This window comes from Aythya ferina, assembly GCF_964211825.1.
Source record: "Aythya ferina genome assembly, chromosome: 11".
Taxonomy (NCBI): domain Eukaryota; kingdom Metazoa; phylum Chordata; class Aves; order Anseriformes; family Anatidae; genus Aythya; species Aythya ferina.
Window position 1 is genome coordinate 11,559,073 of NC_140307.1, and position 23,713 is coordinate 11,582,785.

General features: G+C 42.2%; 1 protein-coding gene across 16 annotated transcripts in view; it reads right to left on the reverse strand.

The window, feature by feature from the left end:
- Nucleotides 1-23,713, reverse strand: part of MYO9A (myosin IXA) — a 194,910-nt gene that overhangs the window by 70,676 nt on the left and 100,521 nt on the right. For all 16 annotated transcript variants that reach the window (XM_084532490.1, XM_084532484.1, XM_084532487.1 and 13 more), the window contains 2 exons: nt 8,739-8,855; nt 1,922-2,056 (listed from right to left, as the gene is read on the reverse strand). In XM_084532490.1, coding sequence (XP_084388616.1) covers nt 1,922-2,056; nt 8,739-8,855 — 252 coding nt within the window. The remainder of the gene's footprint in view (nt 1-1,921; nt 2,057-8,738; nt 8,856-23,713) is intronic.

Consider the following 23,713-nt stretch of genomic DNA (forward strand, 5'->3'; position numbering starts at 1 on the left):
ATGAGCATATTTTCCACTGGCAGAGACTGCAAATGACGTGCTCCAGCATTAAGAATTGGAATGAGTACTGGGGAAACAGATGCCCCTGAAACTGTTCCTCTCATCCATATAGAAAATATGGACTTCAATGACTTCATGCACTTGACAGATTTATTGTAGAAAGCTAATTAGGTCATTGGTTATAAGCTGGCCCAGGGAGAATTAGAGGCACATTCCTTCCACCAAACTGCTGCCGTCAGGAGCTCTGTATATACCCCAGACCCAGGGTGGAGCACTGACCTGCTAAGAAATCCCAGCCCGAGCACAGGAATTCTCTTAGGGATGCTGGCATCTCAGCTTGTTCCCTCAACTGCCCTGAAATCCCACCTCACCAATGTGCATCCTCCCTCCAGCTTTCAGGAAGGGTCCTCCCTACCCAAATCCCTTCTAGAAAGTCTATTGGTTATCTTCATAGGGGAAAAAAAAAAAAAAAAAAAAAAAAAAAAAAAAAAAAAGCTATATTGACTTTGCAGCAGTCTCTTAGTTTGCTCTTTTATTGTGGCTAATTGTAACCCAGACCTGTTTCCTAGAAATACAGTCAGGTTTCCTCAATAGCTTCTCACAACATCCATTGAAGGGTGCATCAGAATATAAAGAACCAGCTACAAAACTGAAATAAAACATTTAGTGGCTCCACTCCATCTTCTTGATGAAGAGAGCTAAGACACAAGGGTCAAACTCTGCAGCAAACAGCCCGATAATAATCCATCTGGGGCTACGTTGCTCATTTTTGCCCTTCCTGTATGCCCATCCCTTTTCTGGCTTTCCAGATCTCTTGTATTGCTTATCTCTTGTAATGCAGGGGCCCAAAGAAAAGCTATCAGAGTTTCTGGGAAGGGCTGGCTTAATTCTCTGATCTCAGCTGGACTCAGGCTACAGAGTGCAGTTCATCAAATACCAGCTCTGCTGAAACTAATGATAAGGAGGATTTCCATTGACCCCACCCAAAGAAGAATTTCACCTGAAAGAAGGGCATGTGGACTGGCATTAAAAAAAAAAAAAAAAGCATTTTGAAGGTCTGTAGCATCTACTGTACTTTTAAAATATTTCTTTATACATATGTATACATATATACATATACTTAATTCTTCCGAAGGCATCTTCTATCAGTCACTGTCAGAGACAGGATACTACGGAAGACAGACTGCCTTTTATTCAGCCCAATTATCCATTGCGCGTTCAAAAAATGACATGTACTTTAGCAGTTGTCGTGTCCTGCTTGTTAGTAACTAACAAATGATGTTTGGAAAAGCCTCCTCTCAGCCTATTGAGAAGCTATGTCATTTTGTGGTATATGTTACCTGTTAAATTATAGCCTGTACTTTTGTCATCTCTCTTACAGCCCATTAATCTGAGGCTGAAAAGAAACACCCAGTCTTGACAAACCTAAAGTAAAGCTTAAAGTTCAACCTCTCCTAACATGACACTGCTATCAGAAGGATCTCAAGTCCGACCTTGCAGGATGTGTTAAATTTTCAATAGGTGCAGCCATATAGTACATGAGATACTAAATTATACAGCAGCAAGTCCAGACAAAGGCAAGAAAGAGATTGCTCACTGACAAATCCTCCAAGCATATAATAAAGAGACAAAAGAACGACAGTTCAGGTCTCCATGATGTTTGGGGCTGCTTCTGTTATGCACTCACAAAGGGCCTGGAAAGCAAGCATTAACTGGCAATAGCAAATCTCTGGAATTTATCTTATAGGTAGCAGTAAGTAATCTGATAAATAAAAAATACAGTGATAGAAGGTAAATATGAATAATTTACACCTTTTAACACAAAGAAATTAGTGAGACAGTTGAAGAACTCTGGATCCATTGGTGCTACAAATTCATGCCTAGGCTCACTGCATTACAGAGTAAGTATTTACAGACCTACCTGTTCAAGTTTAAAGATGTGTTGGTTGAAGTAGTGCTGCAAGCGCTCATTGGCAAAGTTAATGCAGAATTGTTCAAAACTGTTATTCTCATAGTCTTCAAACCCAAAAATATCAAGTACTCCAATGGATAAAGTCTGGAAGGAAAATAAGAATGCAGTTTAGAAAAAAAAAAAAAAAAAAACATCCAAAGTGAATGGATTATTTGTATGCAGTACATCATCAAAGCCATATAAACATAGTTAAATATACTTAATAGCAGGACTTTTAATTTTTATTGGAACTGTTAATATTACACCATCTGGAAGACTTCACTTACATCAGAGAGACAACATGTAACTTTAGAGGTCTGGACAGATGGCCTTTTTTTTTTTTTTTTTTTTTTTAAATAAAAGTCCTTTCAGAGATAATTTATAGAAAAATTGCCATCTTTGAAGAAACTTGAACCCAGTTCCAGGTTTTTCTATTGGATCTAATATAGCAGTTTGGGGGAAAACAAGGGTAGGATTGGAAAAGAAGCTCGCACCATGAAGATAGTGCACAGAAACAGGCTTACTAGATAGATAGAGTCTCTACGTAAACACAGCCCAGCTGTAAGCCTTCCAAAGTGCTTGCCTGAACCTCCTCTAGCCTGCCACAACTTCTTGAGACAGGCATCAAGACGTGGGTGCACCAAGAGTTTTTACGTGATGTCGCTGTGAATTCACAGCTTTCTTTGCAACCTGTTTCTGCTATACGTGGTTCCTGTGTTTCACAAAACTTGAGAATCCAGAACCTCTGCAGTCAGATGGATTTGAGGAGCACAGGGGAAAAGGGAAGTGGGGCTGTGGCAGCATATAAACCTTGCTCGCCTTGGTAAAGAGCAGCTGAAGTAAGCATAATTCCTGCTGCAGCATTCAAGCCTGTATAGAACTGTTCCGTCAAACAAGTAATTAATAATCAGTTACAAATAAAACTCAGCTTGTCCCCATCTAACAAGTGTATTGCCCCCTCCAAGAGGAGCACTGAGCATGAAGGGCATGTGCACAGAGCTCCAGCAGCTCACCGTTAGCAGCCTTTGCTCTTCAATGAGCTCCCATGTCTAACCATCATCCCACTTGTGCACAAAGTGCTCTGTTCATACATTATAATTAATTAAATTAATTAAATTAAAATAGTTAGAGAAGTAAAAGCATTAGCACCGGTCAAGTGACCCAAAGCTCAAGCAAGGATGAAAACACCTCTCTGCTCCACCCGTAAGAACCCACGAGTTGCTGGGCATCATGTTTTTAATTTTATTGGTCTTATCTATGCTAAGGATTTTATAAAACCACCTTCCTAAGGCTGGTGTTATTCCACTGCCAGAAATATAAACCAGACTACCCACAAGACTCTCCACACTGCAGTTTGACAGTTTTCAACAGATCACATAACGTGGCAGTAAAATATTCCTTCTGTACTGGGTCCATAAACAGAGAGACACCTAAAACTGAAGGAGATGCAGCTGCCGTGCGCTGGGAAGCCACACTTATGAGTTGAAGCTCTGGGGACTGTGGCTATGCTAACAGTCACACACGCAAAAAGCACAACTGAAAAAGCATATAAAGCACAGCAGGAACACTCCCAAGTGCACCTAGACCATTTTTCCAAAAGGTCTTTGGCCCCTTTATCCTCCTCTTGCCTGATGTTGAGGTTTACCTCCCTATTCCAGGGCCGGATGGGTTTTACCTCCTCACCCGCAGCCTTGCCTGTTACAAGGACGACTGTTGAGAGCCCTTGGCCAGCTTCCCAGAGGTTTGAATCCCCTGGCAAGATGCCTGCAAGAAACAGCCATTTGGCCAGGAGATGGAAATTGGAAGCCTCAGGACCAAGGATGGAGCCTGGCAGAGTGATCGGCTCCTTCCCCTGCACGTCCTAACGATTCGTTCACGGACCCATTCATTAACCCTCAGACTGAGAGGTAAATATATATATATATATTTTTTTTTTTTCTTAAATCTCCTTTAGTTAGCAGATCACTTGTTTTATCTATAGGATACATAAAGTTTATGATGGAAACACCAGATAGTGACTATTTTGAATCCACGGTACTGATCAGCCATCCGTATCACCCTTGCGTAGGCAAATCACAACCCCAACTCTTCCACTGCCATGCAAACTTTTCTGTACAGTGCAAAAGAGCTCCCAAAATGACTCAAGATCAACGTCTTTATTACTGCGACCAAAAACAAGACTTACAAGAAATAACTGTTCCCACTTTCAGAGTCCTCATCGCAGTGCCTATACCGGCTGCACACGTTTTCATAAGCATTGCGTTGTTTCTGTGTGGACATTGCTAAGCCCCTACCTTGAGTGAACACTTTAAATTAAACACAGACAGCCTTTCACAACAAAATTTAACATGAAATAGCTGAGCACAAATAACCTCCCCCTGTTTTTAGTGCTGATGAAGTTACTGTGTCCAAACTGCTACTGAAATACTTTTTAATGTGCTGTATGCAAGTAAGTTTATAAAGCAAAATAGAGTTATTAGATATAGAAAAAGTGACTATTTCACTTGTAAAAGAAGAAGCCTATTAAAAACGTTTTATATTTTAAAGTTCCTTTTCTACAAGTTTCTATGAAAGTGCCACAAAAAACAAGTTCAGAAGTAAGGCGCCCAAACAATGCTGTATTTGACATCACTGCAGCTGTACAAGATGAGCATGGCTGGGGCTGCCTTGGTTGTCCCACTGAGCAAAGCAGCAGTTCCCTCGTCTCACCTCAGTTGCGCCCAGCTCCTGACTGCCTTCGAATGAGTAAATGGGCAGTGTGGCTTTAGCCAAACACTTTCACGCAGGAGAAACAAGGGCAGTGCTCTGTGGTTTGCTTTCTGGTGTGGAAGGCAGAGCCGTGGAGTTCCCAAAAGAAAGGGGTCAACACGTTCAAGTTGGTCCAGCTTTTGAAAACAAGAACTTGTGAATTTCTGTCTATTTCTCTGCCTCCTGAGCTGCTTTCCTCCAAAAACCTCACTCTACATACACACAAAAGGGTTGTATTGTTTTTTCCATTATAAAACAGCACAAAACCTTTCACCAATACAGCCACTTCTAACAGAAAGTTGAAAAAATGATTTCCATTGAGGTGTGAATGAGTGAAATTTTTCTGTTAAAGTTCCAGACTCCTTAAAGCATGTAATCTGGGATTAAGTTTACAGCCCAATATATAATGAAAATAATCAAAGGAGTTTTAAATTTAAAAATCTGTAATGCTTCAGTTTCGAATTCAGACTTCGAACAAGTGCCATGTGGAAATCATGCCAAGATGCAACATAATTTAGATTTCATGAGCCGAAGTCTAGCTTATGTCTTAATCTTGTTCCTTTACTGAAACTAACATTTAAAGAGAACAAGTGCACAGCAGTGACAAGCCTGCGAGTGCGCAAGCCTGCAGCAGGACCAGCAGCAGACGAGCGCACCAGTATACCAATCTATAGCAAAACTCCCATAATTAAAAGCCTACGTCTACAAGGATTTTGAAATTTGTGCGAGCCCTGGGCTAGGAATCACTCTGTAGTTGAGATAAAAGTGGCCTCGCTCTTTTCTGGAAATGCCACAGCTGTGAATCAGGGAGCTAAATGCCACGCAGGGGCCTCGAGGGCATTCTGCAAATGACAGCCTTGGAGCTCAGTGCTCCACAGCTCCCAAGTTACCTATAAACATCGACTGTCAGAGCTGACTTATTGTACCCCGAATGCATGCTGGTGATGTCATTCCAGCTCTGAGGTACACTTTGGCAATTACAAATGGATTTGTTTCAAATTCTGGGGAAAAGGAATAAAATTAAACAATATTCCAATGCAAGCCAATACTGTAAATACAGAAAACCATCACCAATAAATCTAAAAGGATTACTTCAATTTGTATCACCACAACATACACGGTGACATATGATATCAAGTGTGAGGCAGAGATTTGTTATGAATTTTGAAGTTGGGACCTGAAAATGATGAACAGATGCGCACTAAACCCATGAAGTGCTCAGCAATTCTTCCTCTGTTTCAGGTCAGACAGCCAGGAATGAACTTAGTTGATTAATTTAAATTATTTAGAGGCCATGAATTCACATTCACCGTCATAAACACTTACAGAGCACCTCCGCTGAACACAATGGGGTTATTTAGCAGGAAAGGAAGATGCTTCACAAGAACCAAATGGGAAAGCTTAAAAACCCCCTTGAAAGAAACGTCTCTCGTTCAAACATGATCTGTACTATATCATCATTTTAAGCGGCAAGACGGACCTCTAACAATTCTTAACCTAATTTATGGAGGGGAAATTAAATAAAAGACTCTCTGAGGTTTAGTAATCTAGTTCTCATGAGGAAGAAACGTCTCCGACCTCATTAATAAAGGTCAAATTTCGGACAGCTTGTAGGGTATCACGAGCAAAGCCATTATCAGAACAGAAACTAAAAGCTAAAGGGAGACGACGAAGGAAAACTGAGAACACACCAGCAGCAAGTCATAGTGAAACTCGTACGTAGTAGTGCTGCTGTAAGCATAAAACAGCCCGTTTCAAATGACTATTCACAACTCAGTTCAGATATAATGCACAAGTCCTGCCAGCAAGCGAGATAAGCCAAATCCTACTGTGCTTTCCCAAAATAATTCACTGTACATTTAACTAAATTTGGATATCAAAGGTCTGATTTACATCTTTCAAATACTAGCTTGAAAAACAGTGGAAGAGTGATGACCGAGTGTTTATTTTTTTTAAATCTAGCTTCATCTCTTGATCTTCTCCTTACTGCTGATAATAAATAAACACACATACTGGGATATAAAAAATCTCTCCATTCCCATTGTCCCAAGTTCTCTTGGGGCCACAGACTTTGTTAGGACCTAGGTCTTCTTCCCACCTATCAACAAAATAGCCCTCCAGAGATTCAAAAACCACCACCAGTTTGGCCAAGTCTTGGTTTACAGAGGTGGCCAGCTGCTCTTCCCCAGCAAAAAGGCTTTGCAGGGTACAGAGATAAGTTTTTACAGCATGCAGAGCAGGGAGCAATGCAGGATTTCATGTGCCTGATGAAGATGCAGCTGTGTCTTTGGAATATTTGTCTCTTTCTCCAACTTCCATCTTGCACCAGCAAAATCCTGATCTACCACAATCAGGCAAATGACACCTCTGGTTGAGCCTGTTTCTGCAAAGCCTGTATGAGCTGGAATCAAGGGCTTTTAAAGGGCAGCTGAGTACGAGCACTGAAATCAGACTTTATGCTCACAGACATCCTTTCATCTTCACTTCTGTCACCAGCCTCAGATACAGTTCTGCTCCCACATACACTCCGAGCTCAGATGGTTTTGAGTCTTATTTTACCTATGCAAAACATGCCTGCCACACAAGAAGTTATTCTGAGTTTGAGACCCAAAGTCTAATGGCCTGTAAGCACCTACAGTTCTGCCCTGCTGTGACAGGCTAATAGCAAGCAAATGGTAATGTCCCAGTCTGACTTTGTATGTAAATATTATGGAACACACACTATTTGGAAAAAAAAATCACCAATATTGGATCATTAAACAAAACAATCAGTATCCGAGATGCATCTCCCTGCCAAAGGAATCTACCTTTCATGTTTCACCAAATACACAAACAACTGTCTTTTTTCCTGATGTCCCAGACAAAACTTTTGATGACTTGAAAAAAATCAGGGAAGAACACAATGTTTTCTGTAAAACGTTAAACAGAAGGAAAAGAAGCACATTGAGTCTGAAGATTCACTAGATATCAACAGCTTCAAAAAACTTCTCTTGTCAGTAGTGTCACCGCAATACATTAAAAACAAACTTTATACAAACACATTTATTTGCGGTCTATAATTACTCTCCTCTAATCACCACAAGCATTTCTGTGCAGTTAAATGAAGGATCGGCTACACTGCAAGCCGCTGCGACTTCGCTCAGTCCTCCAGCATGATTCAAACACAACGTTAGCACTCAGTGAAACAATCCTCTTGGCAGCTTCAGCCTGGATGTATGACCCAGAAAAAAAAAAAAAAAAAAAAACACAAAAAATACAGTGCTGGCCTGCGCCCAAAATTTCCAAGCCAAGGGTAGCTGGCAAGCTGCAAGCGCGTGAGTGCATGTCCACATATATACACGTACATGCTCAGAAAGCTTCTCGAGGGTCAGCCCCTGCTCTGAGCATGGACGAACATGGGACAGGTTTGGGAACACTGGAGCAGAGAGGATGTCCTGGGTCACCGTGTCCAGCCCCTGCTATCGCAGGAAATGTCCTGTAATCCCTTCCATAAATTCTTTGGGAAATCGGTTAGGCACTGTGCTGACTTCACTCTTCCCGTCATAGAGCTTTTCCCTAATTTTGCTCTTCTGCGAATCAGAGGGGTCTCTTACCTTGCTATCTCCCAATGCGACAGGTTTTTAACTTTTTTGAATTATTCTTATTGAACAACCTCATCAAAACACCTTGCTAACACACGTTAGCAAGATTTCCAGTTTTTCCCTCAATTACATGTGGTCCTACAGACTTACATGAGGAGGAAGAAGGACTTGGCATTGCTCCTGGAGGGGGTGGGGGACTAGGCTTTTGTGACTAAACCAAACCCTTTTCCCCAGCTGCTTTGAGGATATATTATTTGAGGCACTTCTCTGTTCCTGGCTCAGCAAACACCACTTAAAATAATGATATACTCAGTCCGAAATATTAACAGCAATGTTCCACGAGGAAAAGTTAACTTTACATTAAGCAATTTGCCATTAGCAGCTTGTGTAATGTTTTATCCCGTAGTTACCTATTTTAAAACTGAAGTGCATAGCCAAAATAGCTGGCAAGACGTTACCTTGGTGCTTTCCTCCATGTCCTTCGAGTTCAGGAGTGCATGGTTAATCCTGAAAACTATCCAGTCGAAGAGGGCACTGTATAATGATTTAGCCATGGAGTTTCGCACGGTCACAGCCTGAAAGGAGAAAAGGAAAAGGGCGATTGGAAATGATTCATGCTCTGCACTGAAACGTGTTTCACCTCTTAAGCAACCACATACAATGTTCGTATTTTGCCCTCGCCAAAGCTTTTGTCTACTGTTCTAGTTTATGTTGCATACACCACTGGTCCTAAAGCCATGGGGTGTTTGCTGTGATCGCTACACTGTTCTGCTCAGCCGAACCATGAGATGTGCCCTAGACTTTAACTTGGCTTACCCTGGTGCATTCAAGTGGATGATGCATGAGATCACACAATAAATCCCATCACCAATGGAGAAAGGAAATAAAAATAAAACGTGTATTTAACTTCACCAAGAGGACCGCAGATTTATTTGTGGAGAAGGGAAGAGGAGGGGGAATACTGCACAGCAACCATCAAGCAGGGTGGAAGCGTGTGTCGGGGCAGGCACCGCCTGGTGCCAGTGGGAGGCTGAAACCCACATAGTAAATCTGTGAACGGCGCTGAATATCCCAAGCTTTCCAGGCACTACAGCTCTCCTAGAAAGAGAACTAACGCTTCCCCAGAGGGGCCTCAACATCACAGTCCTCTCAACCATGACATGAGAGATTTCTCTTGATTGACAGTGACGAAGAAGACGTGCAAAGGAGGGTCACCAGCCCACGTTTCTCCACACCACACGTGCTTTGGCACAGGTAGTTACAGACCAAGCCAGAAAGCAGCAATTCATACTTAAGGGCTATCTTTGCTTGTGATTCCTTGGTTTAAATTTTTACCTTGAATTGTATTATGATGCTTCTGCACATACTAGTCACCCAAAACCTTGCAATACCAGCAGTGACCATCAAGTCATGGCTTGGTTTTAGCTGCTATGTAAGAATAAAGAAGGAAACAGGGTTCATACACAACTAATTCAGTAAAACCTTGAACCATAACAAATCAGCAGCTTTATATACATCGCATTGAAACCCTTCCCACCAGACCTCTAACCAACATACGAGAGCTGTGTAGCCTCACGACACCAACCTGAAGCAAAAGAGCAAAGCTCATATAGCATCATTTGTTTTCTCTCAGCTTGCTTCCACCAAAAGCTCCCTCTTTTCCCCTAAATATTTTGGGATGACATCTTTAACCATGATTGCATGCTCTTCTGCCAATGTTTTGCTCCTACATGCAATTAATTCAGTCTGTGGTCCTCTGTCTAGTAGGTTGCAAGCGGGGTACCAGGAGCCCAAGCATGCCAGCCTAAGGATGTTCACAAATCCGTGCCTCTGCACATTGACCATCAGCCTGATGTGGCCACAGCCATCTCTTGCTTGGTGGCAATAAACACTGCCAGATAAGCAACGTAGGAGGGCTAATTATGAAACATTACAACAATTAACAAGGAATCATTTGGGGAATCACTTGTCCCAAACCAGCACTGGGATGAACCAAAACCAAGGGTAGGATGGAAATACATGAGCAGTGGGGCCGAGCAGCCTTGTTGTGCTGCAGATCAGCACGGTGCCTTCAAAGGCCCTGGGTGAGCTGCTGAAACATTGGGGTTATCCAACAAGCGCACTGGAGATCAGCTGGCACCTGGAAACGCACACAGGGCTATGTATTTTCCAGTAACTGCTTTCTCTTCCTTTACTGAAGGAAAGACCTGGGGGAGTTCAGAATTTTTCTTGTTTATATTATAAGCAATATGGAAGGGTTTTTTTTTTGTTTTTTTTTTTGTTTTTTTTTTTTTTTTCCCCAAAAAAACATGTGGGGAAAGATTTCAGTGATTAATGCAGAACTACCTCCATGCTCTCTCTCAGCCTAATTAATCTGGTAATGCTGGAAAACAACTGGTGCCACTGTCACCTGCTGCCACCAAACAAACCTGTCCCTGGGGAAGGACAAAGGCTAAGGCAGAGATGCTTCTCGCTGCTGTAATGATCCGTCCAGCATAAACCAGTCCAATTAACTGGTCTGACACAAAGGCATGCAGTTAAAACCAAAAACCATTTCTATATAAAGCCAATGAAGAAGAGCATTGTTTCCTCTGTACATTCCCATATGGTTTTCTATTACAATAGACTGTTTTTCTCCCCCCTGTTATGATGGAGAGCTGCTCTCCTTGCTCTGCTCCAGACCCAGGAGCCCCTGCACGACAAAAAACCCCAATCTCTGATTTCCAACAGTTATTTTTACACACCATGTCTGTAGCAGACAAGCTGGCAAAAGCAACATATATAGAATAAGAGGCGGGGGGATGCGTATGTACACATGGATCTCATTTGCGAACTTGTTGGCTCCTTATAAGCCAATTTCTTCTCTTGTTTGTACCAACAAATCCTGATAACTCTCGGCAGCCACGCTGCCACCCTGGGCTTGCTGCAGCGCCTAGCCCCGTGCACGCAGCATCGAACTATGCAACACCTGCAGAGACATGCACCTACTGCAGCCGACTGGCTTTTAGCACTTCTTCCCACTTCAGTAAGGTATTTGTTCTTCAGAACTGATCCTGCATGATGTTACATTATAGATAAAGTCCCTTCTCTAGCCTAAGTACATATAAACTGCACGAGGGAATATTGTTTCTTTCCAAATTAAGCTGCTACAATTTCGAGAACACGGTATCGAGTTTTCCCCCAAATTGCTGAAATGGATCGCTTTGGAAACAAGTCTTCCACCTCCTTTTTTTTTTTTCTTTTCTTTTTCATCTTTGGCATTCATCTTGCATTGCCACATGCCACCGTGCAGACAGCTTAAAATAATGTCAGCCCATAAAGCCCTTTAAATACAGAAAGGCTAAAAGAAAACCCACACGGCAACTTGTCCCCTTCAGCACGTCTCGCTCTTATTTTCTCTGCTCAGTGGGGTAGCACTGCTGACGAGAGGCTGTGTAAAGGATGCTCTGCCTGCCCAAGCCTCCCTGTTGCTCACAGCACAACCTGGTGTGCAATATTCAGGACTTGCTCATAATTACTCAAGAAAGGAATTAGCCACACACTCACATCCACTCTGATGCAGCAAAGCATTTAAAATACACGCTTACAAATCTTTTCTATTTCAGGATTTGAAGGGTTTAACTTTTCCTGGGTGATTTAGTGATGGCATTTTCTTCTTTCCAAAGTGCTGGCACTCAGACATAATCAATGCCACCAAGCTCACAACATGCAAATGCTGCATGCATCGTACACAGCTGAAACAGTTTGTACCTGGATTTATTAGAGAAGTAAGAGAACAAATATGCACGGCCTGCTGAAGGCAACACACAACTTTTAACTAGCACGTATGTTAACTGGGGATGCCCTTTGAAATACACGGCACATAGTATGTATGTATGGCTTGTCTCCACCTAGCCTCCCTTCCTTTGCTTTTACTGATTTATAACCTAATTCCTCTAAGATCACCACCTCATAAGTCCTTCTGATTTAACTCACATTTTTAAACTGAAAAAAAGCAAAAAAAAATTGCGTACAGCAAACTCTCAACTACACAAAAACAAATGGAAGCTCTACAGGCTGCTCTACCAGTTTCTTTGGTCTTTGCAATTGCAAAAATAAGTAGTCCCATGAAGTTCTTCCAGGGAATGGTTCAAAATTCCTGCTTGGTATTTTGAAGCAGCATTTGTGTCATCTCCAGCTTCTTGTCTCTTGCATGTCTCATTACGTGACCATTTAGGCAGATCTCTAACACTGCAGCACTCATAAAATTCACTCACAAAGCAAAATAAAAATAGCTCATGCGATGCCAAAACAATCTCTCTGGGATCAAAGCAAGCACAACATCTTGCACACACACAGAAATATTGCTTACTGATTCAAAAACAAAATAGATCAAACGCTCTTGAATGTGGTGATGCAGGAAATAAACTGAAGACAAGGTTTTAATCAATAGGTTTCCTGCAGATAGGACTGGCAAGGAAGAATATTTGATTACAGGCATTGCTGCTTAGACGCTAGAGGTGCCACTTGCTAGGGCTGGCCAACATTCCCTACTAAGATGCTTGGTTTTGTTCATAAGATTGCATTGCCAAAGCAAATGGCCCTTGAGTTTTCATGATGGGCATTAGATTCAGGCTAATTTAAAAGCAGATCTACTTTTGGAAACGTCTTCTGCCACAATGAACAAGGGGCGACAGACTGAAGAATTAAAATCTCTCTTTGAAGCATTTTGGAGCACGGACTTCAAGTCTCGGTAGCGGCAGCCTGTGTTTTAGAGATGGCAAAAGATATAATCTTAGAAAACCAAATTTGCTCAAATTAAAAGCCTCTGCAAAACACATTGGTAGACATTCAGGTTGTTAATTCCTAAGATTACAAAGTCTCTTGACATACGAGCTCATCTTCTGTCTGCTGGTGCTCACCAGACGCCCTATCTGCCACCCCCAGCACCATCGCCCTGGTGCTGGCCTCTCAAATTCCTGCTGCCCTGCTCAGAAGCAGTGACTCAAACAGCAGAAACCAGAAAAAGGCTGTACGTGGTGATGTACAGGGTGGTATTTTAGCACACCCTCTTTCTGCACTGCTTCTGTGAGGCGGGTGGGACGGGCAGAGGTGGTACAAGAAGAACTCAGGTTGTTAATAAATGCCAGAATGGTTTCTTTCACCTTGTTAAGTATTCAGAAGCCGCAGCAGCTTACACGTAGATGACCTAGTTGAAATCATCCTTTTTGTTTCCTAAATCCCTGGTTAAATCAGCAGCTTTTTACTCATTCTGACACAATCTTTGCTTTAAAAAAAATAATAACTGAAGGGAAATAATTTCATGCTAGAAGCTGCAGTTTAGCCAGGTTAATTTTATGGCTTCAAATACCGAAGAAAAAAATGCCACAAATTTAGTGCTTCATGAGCAAATGTGTCCCTTCACTTTCATGCTTGTGTACTGGAGGTACCAAATCTAAAAATCTGAGTAAAAAAATTATTCTTACTTCTTATTCCTCTTAAAAATCTCACGTCTTTCCCCAGCATGCCTCCCTGAACATACCCAGAGCTCCAAGACTGCCAGAAATTGTGAAACTCCTGCTTGGGGCTTGTATTTGTGCAAAGTCCATGCTGTCACCGCAGTGTCACAAGCTGCCTGTTTTATAGACTCTGGACTTGATCCTGGAGCCAAAACCAGGGCAGTCCTGCAGCTCAGCTCTGTGACCCCATTAAGGCAGGCTATGGGGGTAGCACCAGCACTTAAGCTGCACCTACCTGTCAGCATGCAATCAGATGGGAAATCTACCTCAAAACACCAAAATGAAACGCAGGCTGCCAGCAAGGTAGCCCGTTACATCTCAGCTGAGCTCACTCCGCTCGTTACTCTTTTATAGGGCTGGATGCATTTGGTGCCCAGTGAATCCTTACCAAACACCACTCTTGACTTCATGCTCTCAACAGAACCCATTTGAGAAGAGGAGGTGGTGTCAGACCGCTACGTCGTGCCCTGCTTTGGGATTTTCAGCTCCCCACAGACACGGGTGACTTTGAGACGCCCTTGTGCCGTCACGCAGAGCCCTCGGTCGCGGTGATGCCAACGCTGGCTCCTCGCCCTTTACCAACCTAACGTGTCAGCAAGCATGATTTCAATTCGAACAGCAAAACCATAAATCTTTAGGAAGTCAGCCTAAAGGAATAAAAGCCAGGAGAACGGAGGATGGAGGAAAACAAATCCTGAAGGGCTTTTAAAGGCAAAGAGCGCCAGTTTGTCGTGCAGAACTGCAGCAACATCCCAGGGGCTGCACAGGGACCAGAAGGCAAACAGAACCTGCTGCAGAAAAAGTAAGACCCTGCTGGAAGCGATATGGTTTTAATCAGGCCAAGGCGAGCATTTTCTGGAGTGCACACCCCACGACCTCCAGTGAGATCCAGAGAGAGAGACAAATTCAAAATCTTCTCCCCACCTACTCTGTCCAAACCAAACAAACCAGAACCCATATCTGTAACCGGCCTCCGACATCCAACTTTAAACATTTTGACCCAAACAAAAACACAGCATAAAGGCCTCTTGCAACCAGTATAAACACTTCCACTAACATTCAATTGAAAAAATGCCTGCACAAAATAAATAACCATTTCTGTGCGGTGCATCACTCGACCCAGTGCCTCCAAAAATTAGAAGGCAGCAGAAGCAAAGCGAAGTTAGTCGCTTTTGCTATCACTTGGGAAGAGTGTTGCAACATTGCACTGAAAAGGTTGGGTGATGGACACTTGGGTACAGGCAGGGGCAGATTTATTTTTTATTTTTTATTATTTATTTATTTATTTATTTATTTATTTTTTTATTTATTTATTTATAACACCAGCCACTGAGTGGCTCCCTTTAGGCCAGGCACATTGGACAGCAGAAATCTGTTATTGCAGCTTTTGGGTCACTATTGGAAGAAAGGTGGCTTTTTTTAAATATTTTTTTTGGCCCTGCTTACTAAATACAGGCTCAGATTATCAGAAGTGAAATTTAAAAGCAGAACTGGAAAGTAAGTGTAAGCACCAAACTGAATTGAAGCCCTGGGAAGATTAAAACCCTGTAGAGTTTAATAGTGGGCAACCCTTATCCTGCTTCTTCAGCATTAAACAAAACTATGAAACATCCACAAAGATGTGCTGAACAATGCTGTTGGTCAACACAATGTTAATAATTCAGCAATTTTGGGTCAACTTGATGTTATTACATCCTCTCCCCATTTTTCACCAGGGGACAAAGCAGACACGGGAGCGAGGTCAATGCATCCACTCCAGAATTGCTAAAAGCCACGAGTACTTGAAAACAGGATGTTTAAATGCCATTTCTCAGGCACAAATTCATAGGGTTCTAAAAGTGCAAACATGTTAGAAATGTGCTTTGTGTATCAAGGTCCCTCTTTGTCCATTTTTCTACATTTCCTTATGTGTGTACATTTCATGATAGACACTGTCGGTGCTATTTGCTCACACAGGGTAAAAGCCTGTAGCCAGTCCTTGTATTCTACAAATGCAAAATTTCCATTCATCCCCCAAAAATCTGACTTTACAAGCAGCTCTTAATGCAAACTTTCCCATAAGAACTTGCACTAATCTCCCCAAATCAATTTTTTAGAACATAAATGCTCTCAAGGCAGCCACAGAAACTACCTACAAACTTTCGTCTCCCAGTAAAGCCAGAAATCCGCCATAGCACACACAGAGCTACAAACACACGTGTGCACGTGTTTCCTGCCCTCCAGGAAGAAAACAAGCAGCACCCGCTCTCCTTTCAGGCTGGGATTATCAAATACTTACAAAACCAATCACAGCAGTTCCAAGATGACAAGTAACATTTCTTTGCAATGAGTGTGAAGTTTGCGAGAGTTTACGTAAAACACAGTAAAAGCACAAGTTAAGTTCTTTAAGTAAAGCCACTCACCATAAAACACTTAAGGTTTGCTGCTTGTGTACAACAGAAATGGAGATTCCTATTCTCTACAGGAAATAAGATATGAGTGCAGGAAGAGAGGAAATATCCCGCTCTTCCTTAGGGCCTTTGATAGACTTCCTATCATTTCTATACAAGGATGAACGGTGCTTCCAATGAAATATTCACGGAAAAAAAAATCAGGATTCTTCCTCTTCAGGAAATCCCTCAAAAATCCAATCTGTATACATATTTATAGTGCCTCTATGGGGGCTTTGTTTGTTTGTTTTTCTTTTAATATGTGGAATACATTTTCCCTGTGTTATCCAATGAATCAATTCTCATTTCTGCTCACAGGGATTTGGCAGTAAAACCCAGGAACCTGCTGATAGCCCACAAAAAAAATTTAGAGAGCTATTATCTGCAGATCACACACAGGATTTGATTTTTGTTATAATTTGATGTCTGTTTTAAAATCCTTATCAGCCATTCCCCTTTTTCCCCGTTTATTCTCCAAGGTGAAATTCAGCTGCATAATTACATTTGTACTAATTCTAACATAAATGTCTTATTCCAAGATGACTCAGAGGAAAAAACACATTTTAATACACACTGAATTTTGCCCTTGGTATTCAACTAACGTTTTCTGCTGTTGCCTCCTTCAATCACTGCTGTAGGTTTGAGCAGTATCTATAATTTTCAAGTAGGGGGGAAAGAAAAAGGTAAAGAATTATATCTGTTATCTTATTGCACTCAAAGTATCGACAGAATCATGCTGCACATGTGAGTAAATGCTGGAATAAATCAGCTCCTGTTCTTAAAAACATTTTACTTTAATATTGGCAATGCTTAGCCAGCGTGATTGGCAATGGTTAACCAGTGAGATCAGAAACAGCAGAAACAAGAGCACTGCCAGCTCCCGTAACACACCTACTTTTCATCTCATACAGGGGCCGAATCAACAGGAGCAGGTCTTGGGCATTCAGCACACGCAGGCACCTAGGCGATGACATTCTCTGCAGCTAGCATGAATTACGTGAGCACATAAAGCAGACACAAAATACAGTTTTACTTAAATCTAGCTCAGAGGTACTCAATTATCAGGTTACTAATAAGACCGAGCGTGCATGCATATGGAGTGCTCGTGTTGGGGGAGTACCACAATAATGTTAAAATTAAGTGTTCACGTCTGCTGCTGTTATTGTTCAGTGAGGGCTGGGGAAGAAAAACATTTGTAAGGTGGATTTGGCTTTTTTGGTATTTGCATGGACAAGAGAACAGCTGAGGCAATGGTTGTTAGGTCTGTCACCCCCGTTCTGAAGTGGAGCAGCAGATAAGGAAGGGAGAGATGTGTGGCTGTGAGGCTGAGCTAGGGAAGGAGCAGAAGACAATCAGGCTGGTGATGAAGTGTAGTAGCACTGCATACAAAGCCTGGCTGTGCATCAGATCCTCTCTGTAGCTCACTGAAGCTGGGACAGCATGTCACTGGACTGCCAGGTTTGCAAAACAGATGTATAAGCTATAAGCTGCTGGCATTAGGCAAGGTCTAAGTCCCTCTTTTTGTCCAAGTGCAGGTTTCGGTGACTAACTCTTATCTAACGTCAGGTTCAGCGGGTCCCAAGTCACACGTGTGCACAGAGAACGAAGGCTTCCTGCTGCTCTGCTCGCTTTCTGTGCATTACCCGAAGTGTCATGTGTCTGGTTTGCATTCACAGCCGCGTCCTGCGGTGAGAGATAGATTAAGCAGCTTTTGTGGTTCCCCTTTGGGTCACAGGACATAGGCTGAGACAGGCAGCCTTAGCTTTTTTTTTTTTTTTTTTTTTTTTTTTTAAACAGGGGCTTAACACCCAGAGGAAAGTACTCTTGCAGGATATCAGACTCAAGCTTAATCCCTATCTTGGCGTCAAGGAGTATTATATCATACTCAGGCTGAGCAAGTATGATGTAATTTTCCATGCTCATATTTTATCTGAGCATCATATTAAAATCCTGTCGTTCTCTGGCTTGCTTTTCCTAAGAGATCTCGAATTGTTAATGCATCATGCTGACTCGAGCCTGGAAAAGGCTTTTTATGATTTTTGTTTGCATTGATTAAGGACGAGGAAAATCTTTAGAAGGGTCACAGGAAGAAGAGAGGGAGCAGCAGATGTAAGAGGAGTTTAATTACCAAAAGGGAAAAGTTAGTTTAGAAATGCTATGGGCTTTTCTATAAAGGTTCATTTTTAGCTTTTATTTCTATGAATGTAGCAGCAAACAATACACCCTCCCAAAACCCCTAAGCCCTGCACTGCCCTAAGTGCTGGTGTCTGAGCTCCCAGCTGGCTGCCACGTACCTGCAGAAACCTCCTGCTGTCACCCTGCAGCCAGGGGACAACAGGGGGTGGCCTGAAAGGGGATCGGTAAACCCAAAAGGTGTAAGTGTCCCTCGTGCTTTCCAGACCTTGCTTGTCATTTGGTGGACTTTACAATGAGAAAAAAAATAGACTGAAATGTCATTGCAACACTGAATCGTTCTCCAATGCAACACTGAAAGAAGCATTTTAGGTATTAGAGATATTTTTAAGTCACTTATAAAGCTGTCAAGAGGCAGAGCTTTTTGTTGTACTAGATTCCAACTTACATATCAAATGCTTATTAACTTTAACTTGTCTTGTGCTCTCCCTTCTCTAGTCCTCATTTCCCAGCACCTTCCCCGATCTCTTCCATCCAAAGGCCTGTCTCCCATCTGCCCGCCTGTATTGCTCAGAGGTAATCAAACCACGCAGACACTTCCCAGAAAATCCAAACCACAACCAGAGCAGTAAAATCAGTGGTTATGCCCAGTGAGACAGTCTTCCTGTCTCGATATACCATCAGGTTAACAAGACAGTCCTTCAGAGCTTCCCTGCTAGTCTAGCAAATAGGAAAATCCAACCTTTATTATTATTAATTTAAAAATATATGTTTTTTTAAGATGTTATTCCACTCTTTTCATCATGTGTTAATTTGCTCATCCTTGCCCCACTCTCTATCTCGCTTATGTTCCCACTGAAATCGCCGTTCTTGTACTAACATGACTTCTAAGGAATAACTTTCCCCTCCTTACTCATCCTCCTGTCATCATACGTACATAAATAGGGAAAACAAAGTGGAAAATCTGAAACAAGAACAACAACATCTCCTGTGGGTGTCAATTGTATCTCAGCTGGTGGTAGGCAGGACTGAAGAGGACAGATGGGAGACCCGTCATTCCCATCACGAACTGCAGCCTGCCTACTATTTATTTTTAGAGCTGTTTTGCAAGCTCCCGTCTTTAATATTGTTGGAGAGATGAATATTTGTAACACGCTCTGGTCATGCTTTTCAGAAAAATCACCCAGGTTACAGTTAGAACCAAACTAAATCAACAAAGATCTCTTCAGTGATTTTCTCAGTCTCCACGCTGGAGCCATGCGGTTGCAAACGTCATCTTCCTAAAAAGATTTTAGTCAGTCTTCAGCCTTTGTACAATGTGGTTAGAAAATGTGATCTGTAACAAATTAAAAGAGAAAAAGAACAAAAATACCCTCTCTTCCTGAAATAAAACTCCTCCAGAAAACAAGTCTGTGGTTCTCAATTCTCCCTGTGGAGGAAAGGATGCAAGGAGAGATGTCCTACTGAAGGCGTGATCGTGAGCTCAGCATAAAGAGCTGCCGAAGAACAGTCACTGGGCAGCCAAATTTGAAGGCAAAGGAAAAGAGAAGTGCTTTTCTCCACCTGTGTTGATACAACAAACTCTGGGTGAACAACTGAGATCCCAGTCAGACTTCCAGGTCTTCCTTTGTCTGTGTTTTCACAGTGGAACCGGTACATAAATAAATTAATAGGTTACTCAGTGACACAAGAACAAGGCATGTGACCTGACCCGAGGAGGAAACCATAGGCTACACTTAGGGAAATTTGTTCCCAAGCTCACGGGCACCATGTACCAGCATTCCAATTGTGAAGCACAACACATGGCCAAAAATAGCACTTTAGCTATAACAGCCAAATCCTGCCTTTCTGTTGGCCCTTCCCAAGCCAAAGATGTGATCGTAGAAAAACTTGTTTTGCCAGTCTATCCTTGTCCTCACACAGGTGTTGTGTTTTGTTTTTTTTTTTGGCAAGCCTTCTCAATGCAAAACGTGTCCTCGTCACACCTCAACTGCTCCAGCTATGGAGGCACAGTCTGTGCCACAAACCCTGTCCAGCCACCGAGCTTCTACACCTCGTCCTACATCACATGCTGATGAACGGCCTTATCAGCTGGCTAAGAAATCAACTTGGATTTACTCAGATTGAGATTATATAGAAAATCCCATATTCCTACCATCAATACCAAAATTACATACTGCGTGGGAAAAGCTGACTTGCTAATTCAGGAATGGGTGGTTTCCATTCTTATAAAGCATTGAGTTTAGTGTAAATTTAAATCAAGAAACTACTGAGGACACATACTAAAGGGATTCTATGAAATCAAAGCACCTTTTCAGTAATCAAATATAATTAAAAGAACCTTTAAAAGAGTCTAGAATGGATTTGATGACAGAAAGGGCATCTGGAGTGGGGAGGCTGATGACAGGCAGAGCTCTCCATGGGAAGTCACCATTTCTCTTCCTAAAGTCCTTATTTTTGGAGTCCACTCAGAATTCCAGAAAGCTGAGTCTTCTATTTTCCAAACACCAGTGCCAACTTGATAGCACAAACACTGCTGATACACAAGAATTTACAAGGCTGCATGGGCACAGAGGAGAAAAGTGAACTGAACAGTTCTGGCACAGCAATGTTTAGATAGGTGCTGTCACCATGAAGCTCTGCAGCTTTGGGAAATTCTCATAGACACAAGCTTCATTCAGCCAAATCTCTGCAACATCTGCCATGCACAGCTTCACGGAAACATGAGGACACACAATCATATTACACTGTGAAAAAAAAAAAAAAAATCAAAAAAGACCCGTCACTGATGGACTCGGTCTTCCTAACAAAAGAAAGATGCTGCATCTCACAATGAAATATGTGCAGCCCACCCATCCTAAAAAAAAAAACAAGCATCTTGGCTAGTCCATGCTCTGCCACCAAGCATGGCTGTATCTGGCATTTTGAAGAGGAAATGAAAAACCTAATCCCATAAAGAAGTTTCTTTTGAAGTTTTGCATCAACAGTGCCTTCATATTCTGAAGCAGAGACACTTGCAGGTCTCTTATAAGCTTTGTGGGGTTCCAGGCTTATTCTATTAATATTTTTCTGTAATTCTGAATATACTCATCAACGTACCAACTCTTCAAAGGAATCCTGCTAAGCTCCAAACGTTAATGACCTGTGGTGACAATGAGTCTCATAAGCTAATGGTGCCTGGTATAAGTAGGTGCTTCCAGCAGTTTTGCTCCTTTCTACTTTATTAAGTGTCCTTATACGTCAGGACTGAGAATATTCATCCCATTTTTTGCATGCTATTAATTATTTTGTCTCCTTCCCACTTTTTCCCCTCTGTTATTTTCAGTCTGTTAAGTGTTCATAGTTAGTTGCAACTATGATATTTTCCTTTGTGCTTTTTTTTTTTTTTTTTTTTTTTTTTTTTTAACATCTTAGATAATGTCACGCCATTTGAAAACTTGGCCGTGGAACTCCATTCCTTTTCTCTCTATAATGGTCTGAAAAAGGCATCAGACAGTACCACCACTAGCACATGAGCTAATGAAACATCACTCAGCTCTTTGCTGTAATGAAATACTTTTTTCCTCTCATTAAGGTCTGCTCCACAAGGCTTCGCTATCTCGCATTTCTGCCAATTAACTGTTACCTCGCTGAAAATGAAGTGTTCCCTGCAAGCTCAACCCCAAACACGGCACGGCTTATCTGAAATAACCATCTTGGGAGTATCTCCATGAACACGCCAAAATTCATCCCAAGTAAAGACAGCTGGGGTGAAGTCACACATCATGACATGAAGAAGAGATCCGATGGCTTAGTGTTACCAGAAGGGAGAGATCTGCCAGCCCCATCAGCTACCCCTGGTCCTGGCTCCTCTCTCCTTTTCTGAACCCAGCACAAGGCTGGTGTTTGCTGGCCTTTTTTTGAACCAACTCGACTTAGCCAAAGGACACAAACCCAGCAGTGCCTCTGTTCCCAGACTCTCTCCAGGCTGGCTAATTGAGTCAGGACAGCCCCAGGGATGACAAAGATGTGAGAATAGCAAGCAGCAAGAGGCAAGTAACCTCAGCCCCTCTTCACATCATCCTCAGAGGGACTGCCGAACTGCAACCTCCTGCATTTTCATTGCATTGACTACGCAGGTCCAAAGACCCCCTGGTCTTTTCTGTACCTAGCAGATTTTCACAAGCCTGAATACTTCTGTTAGCAACTCTGACCTGAATTGCATAAGCGCTTTTCCAAGTAATCATCGGCTGATTTCACACGGACCTACAGCTGCATGTAATTATGCAGAATAAAAAGCATTTTGCAGATTGAGAATACATACAATTGCAATTTGGGCGTTCAGCATCCATCACAGAAAGGTTACAGTGTGCTTCCATGGCCACATAACTGCCTGCATCTAAGAGCCACGTGCTGAGTTACTGGCACATAGGCATTTAAGAAAAGATATGATAGCACGTTATATCCTGTATAAGCTTGGAAATAAAAGTTTCAAAAAAATATTATCGCTACACGGAGTTTTAGATCTAGGGACACTCACAGCCATGCAGAGGGACTAAAAGAACTGTTTGCATCCCAGGTCTTGCTGTCACCATAGAGACAAGTGCCACAGTGGCAGGAAACTGCCTGCCTTCCTTCTGTTGTGCTCCACCACCTCTGCTTGCAGGGATAGTCTAGGACACACCACCCAGTCCCTTTCAGGTCCTCTGGCTTTTAAGATGGTTATTTTCCACTTACAACGATGAATACACATTCAATTAACCAGAAGACATTTACTGACACTCATCAAACAAGCAGCTCCTAACAGCTTTCCAGACTTGAAGGAATTAAAGATTCGAGTTACTTGTTGCCCAAGAAGTTGTTTCACATCTTTCATTTCCCTCCTCTTTGGTGTTTTCACATCAGATTTCTTCAGAAAGTGTAAATTAATTAATTAACTAACCCTTCAGGGATAAAAACTCCTTGGTCACAAATAGCTGACAACTATACAGGTCTGTTAAAACAAAGTCTTTTTGCAAAGTCATTGGCTTAAGTAACGCCAACAGTACTAAATGAATTGAAGGCATCATGGAAAAATCTGTTTTCTGGAAAGATGTAAAAGAGGATTCATTAACAGATGTATTTACTCTGATAACGAGTTTCTTTCTTCCTCTGATGAAGAACATGGAAAAAAACACTGAGACTCTGGTGAAAAACAGAGAAGCAGGTGACAGACGCCAGCACGATAAGCAGAACAAACGGGATGGAAACAAGGTGGGGACGGGTGATGAGCTCCGATACGGGGCTTGACTCCGGCGCCACAGACAGGGGGAACAAGCTGAAGAATGCAGTGGTCGATCAGAGAGAGAAACACCAGTCAAGATGGATTTCAGAGAGGTAAAAGACTAGATTAGT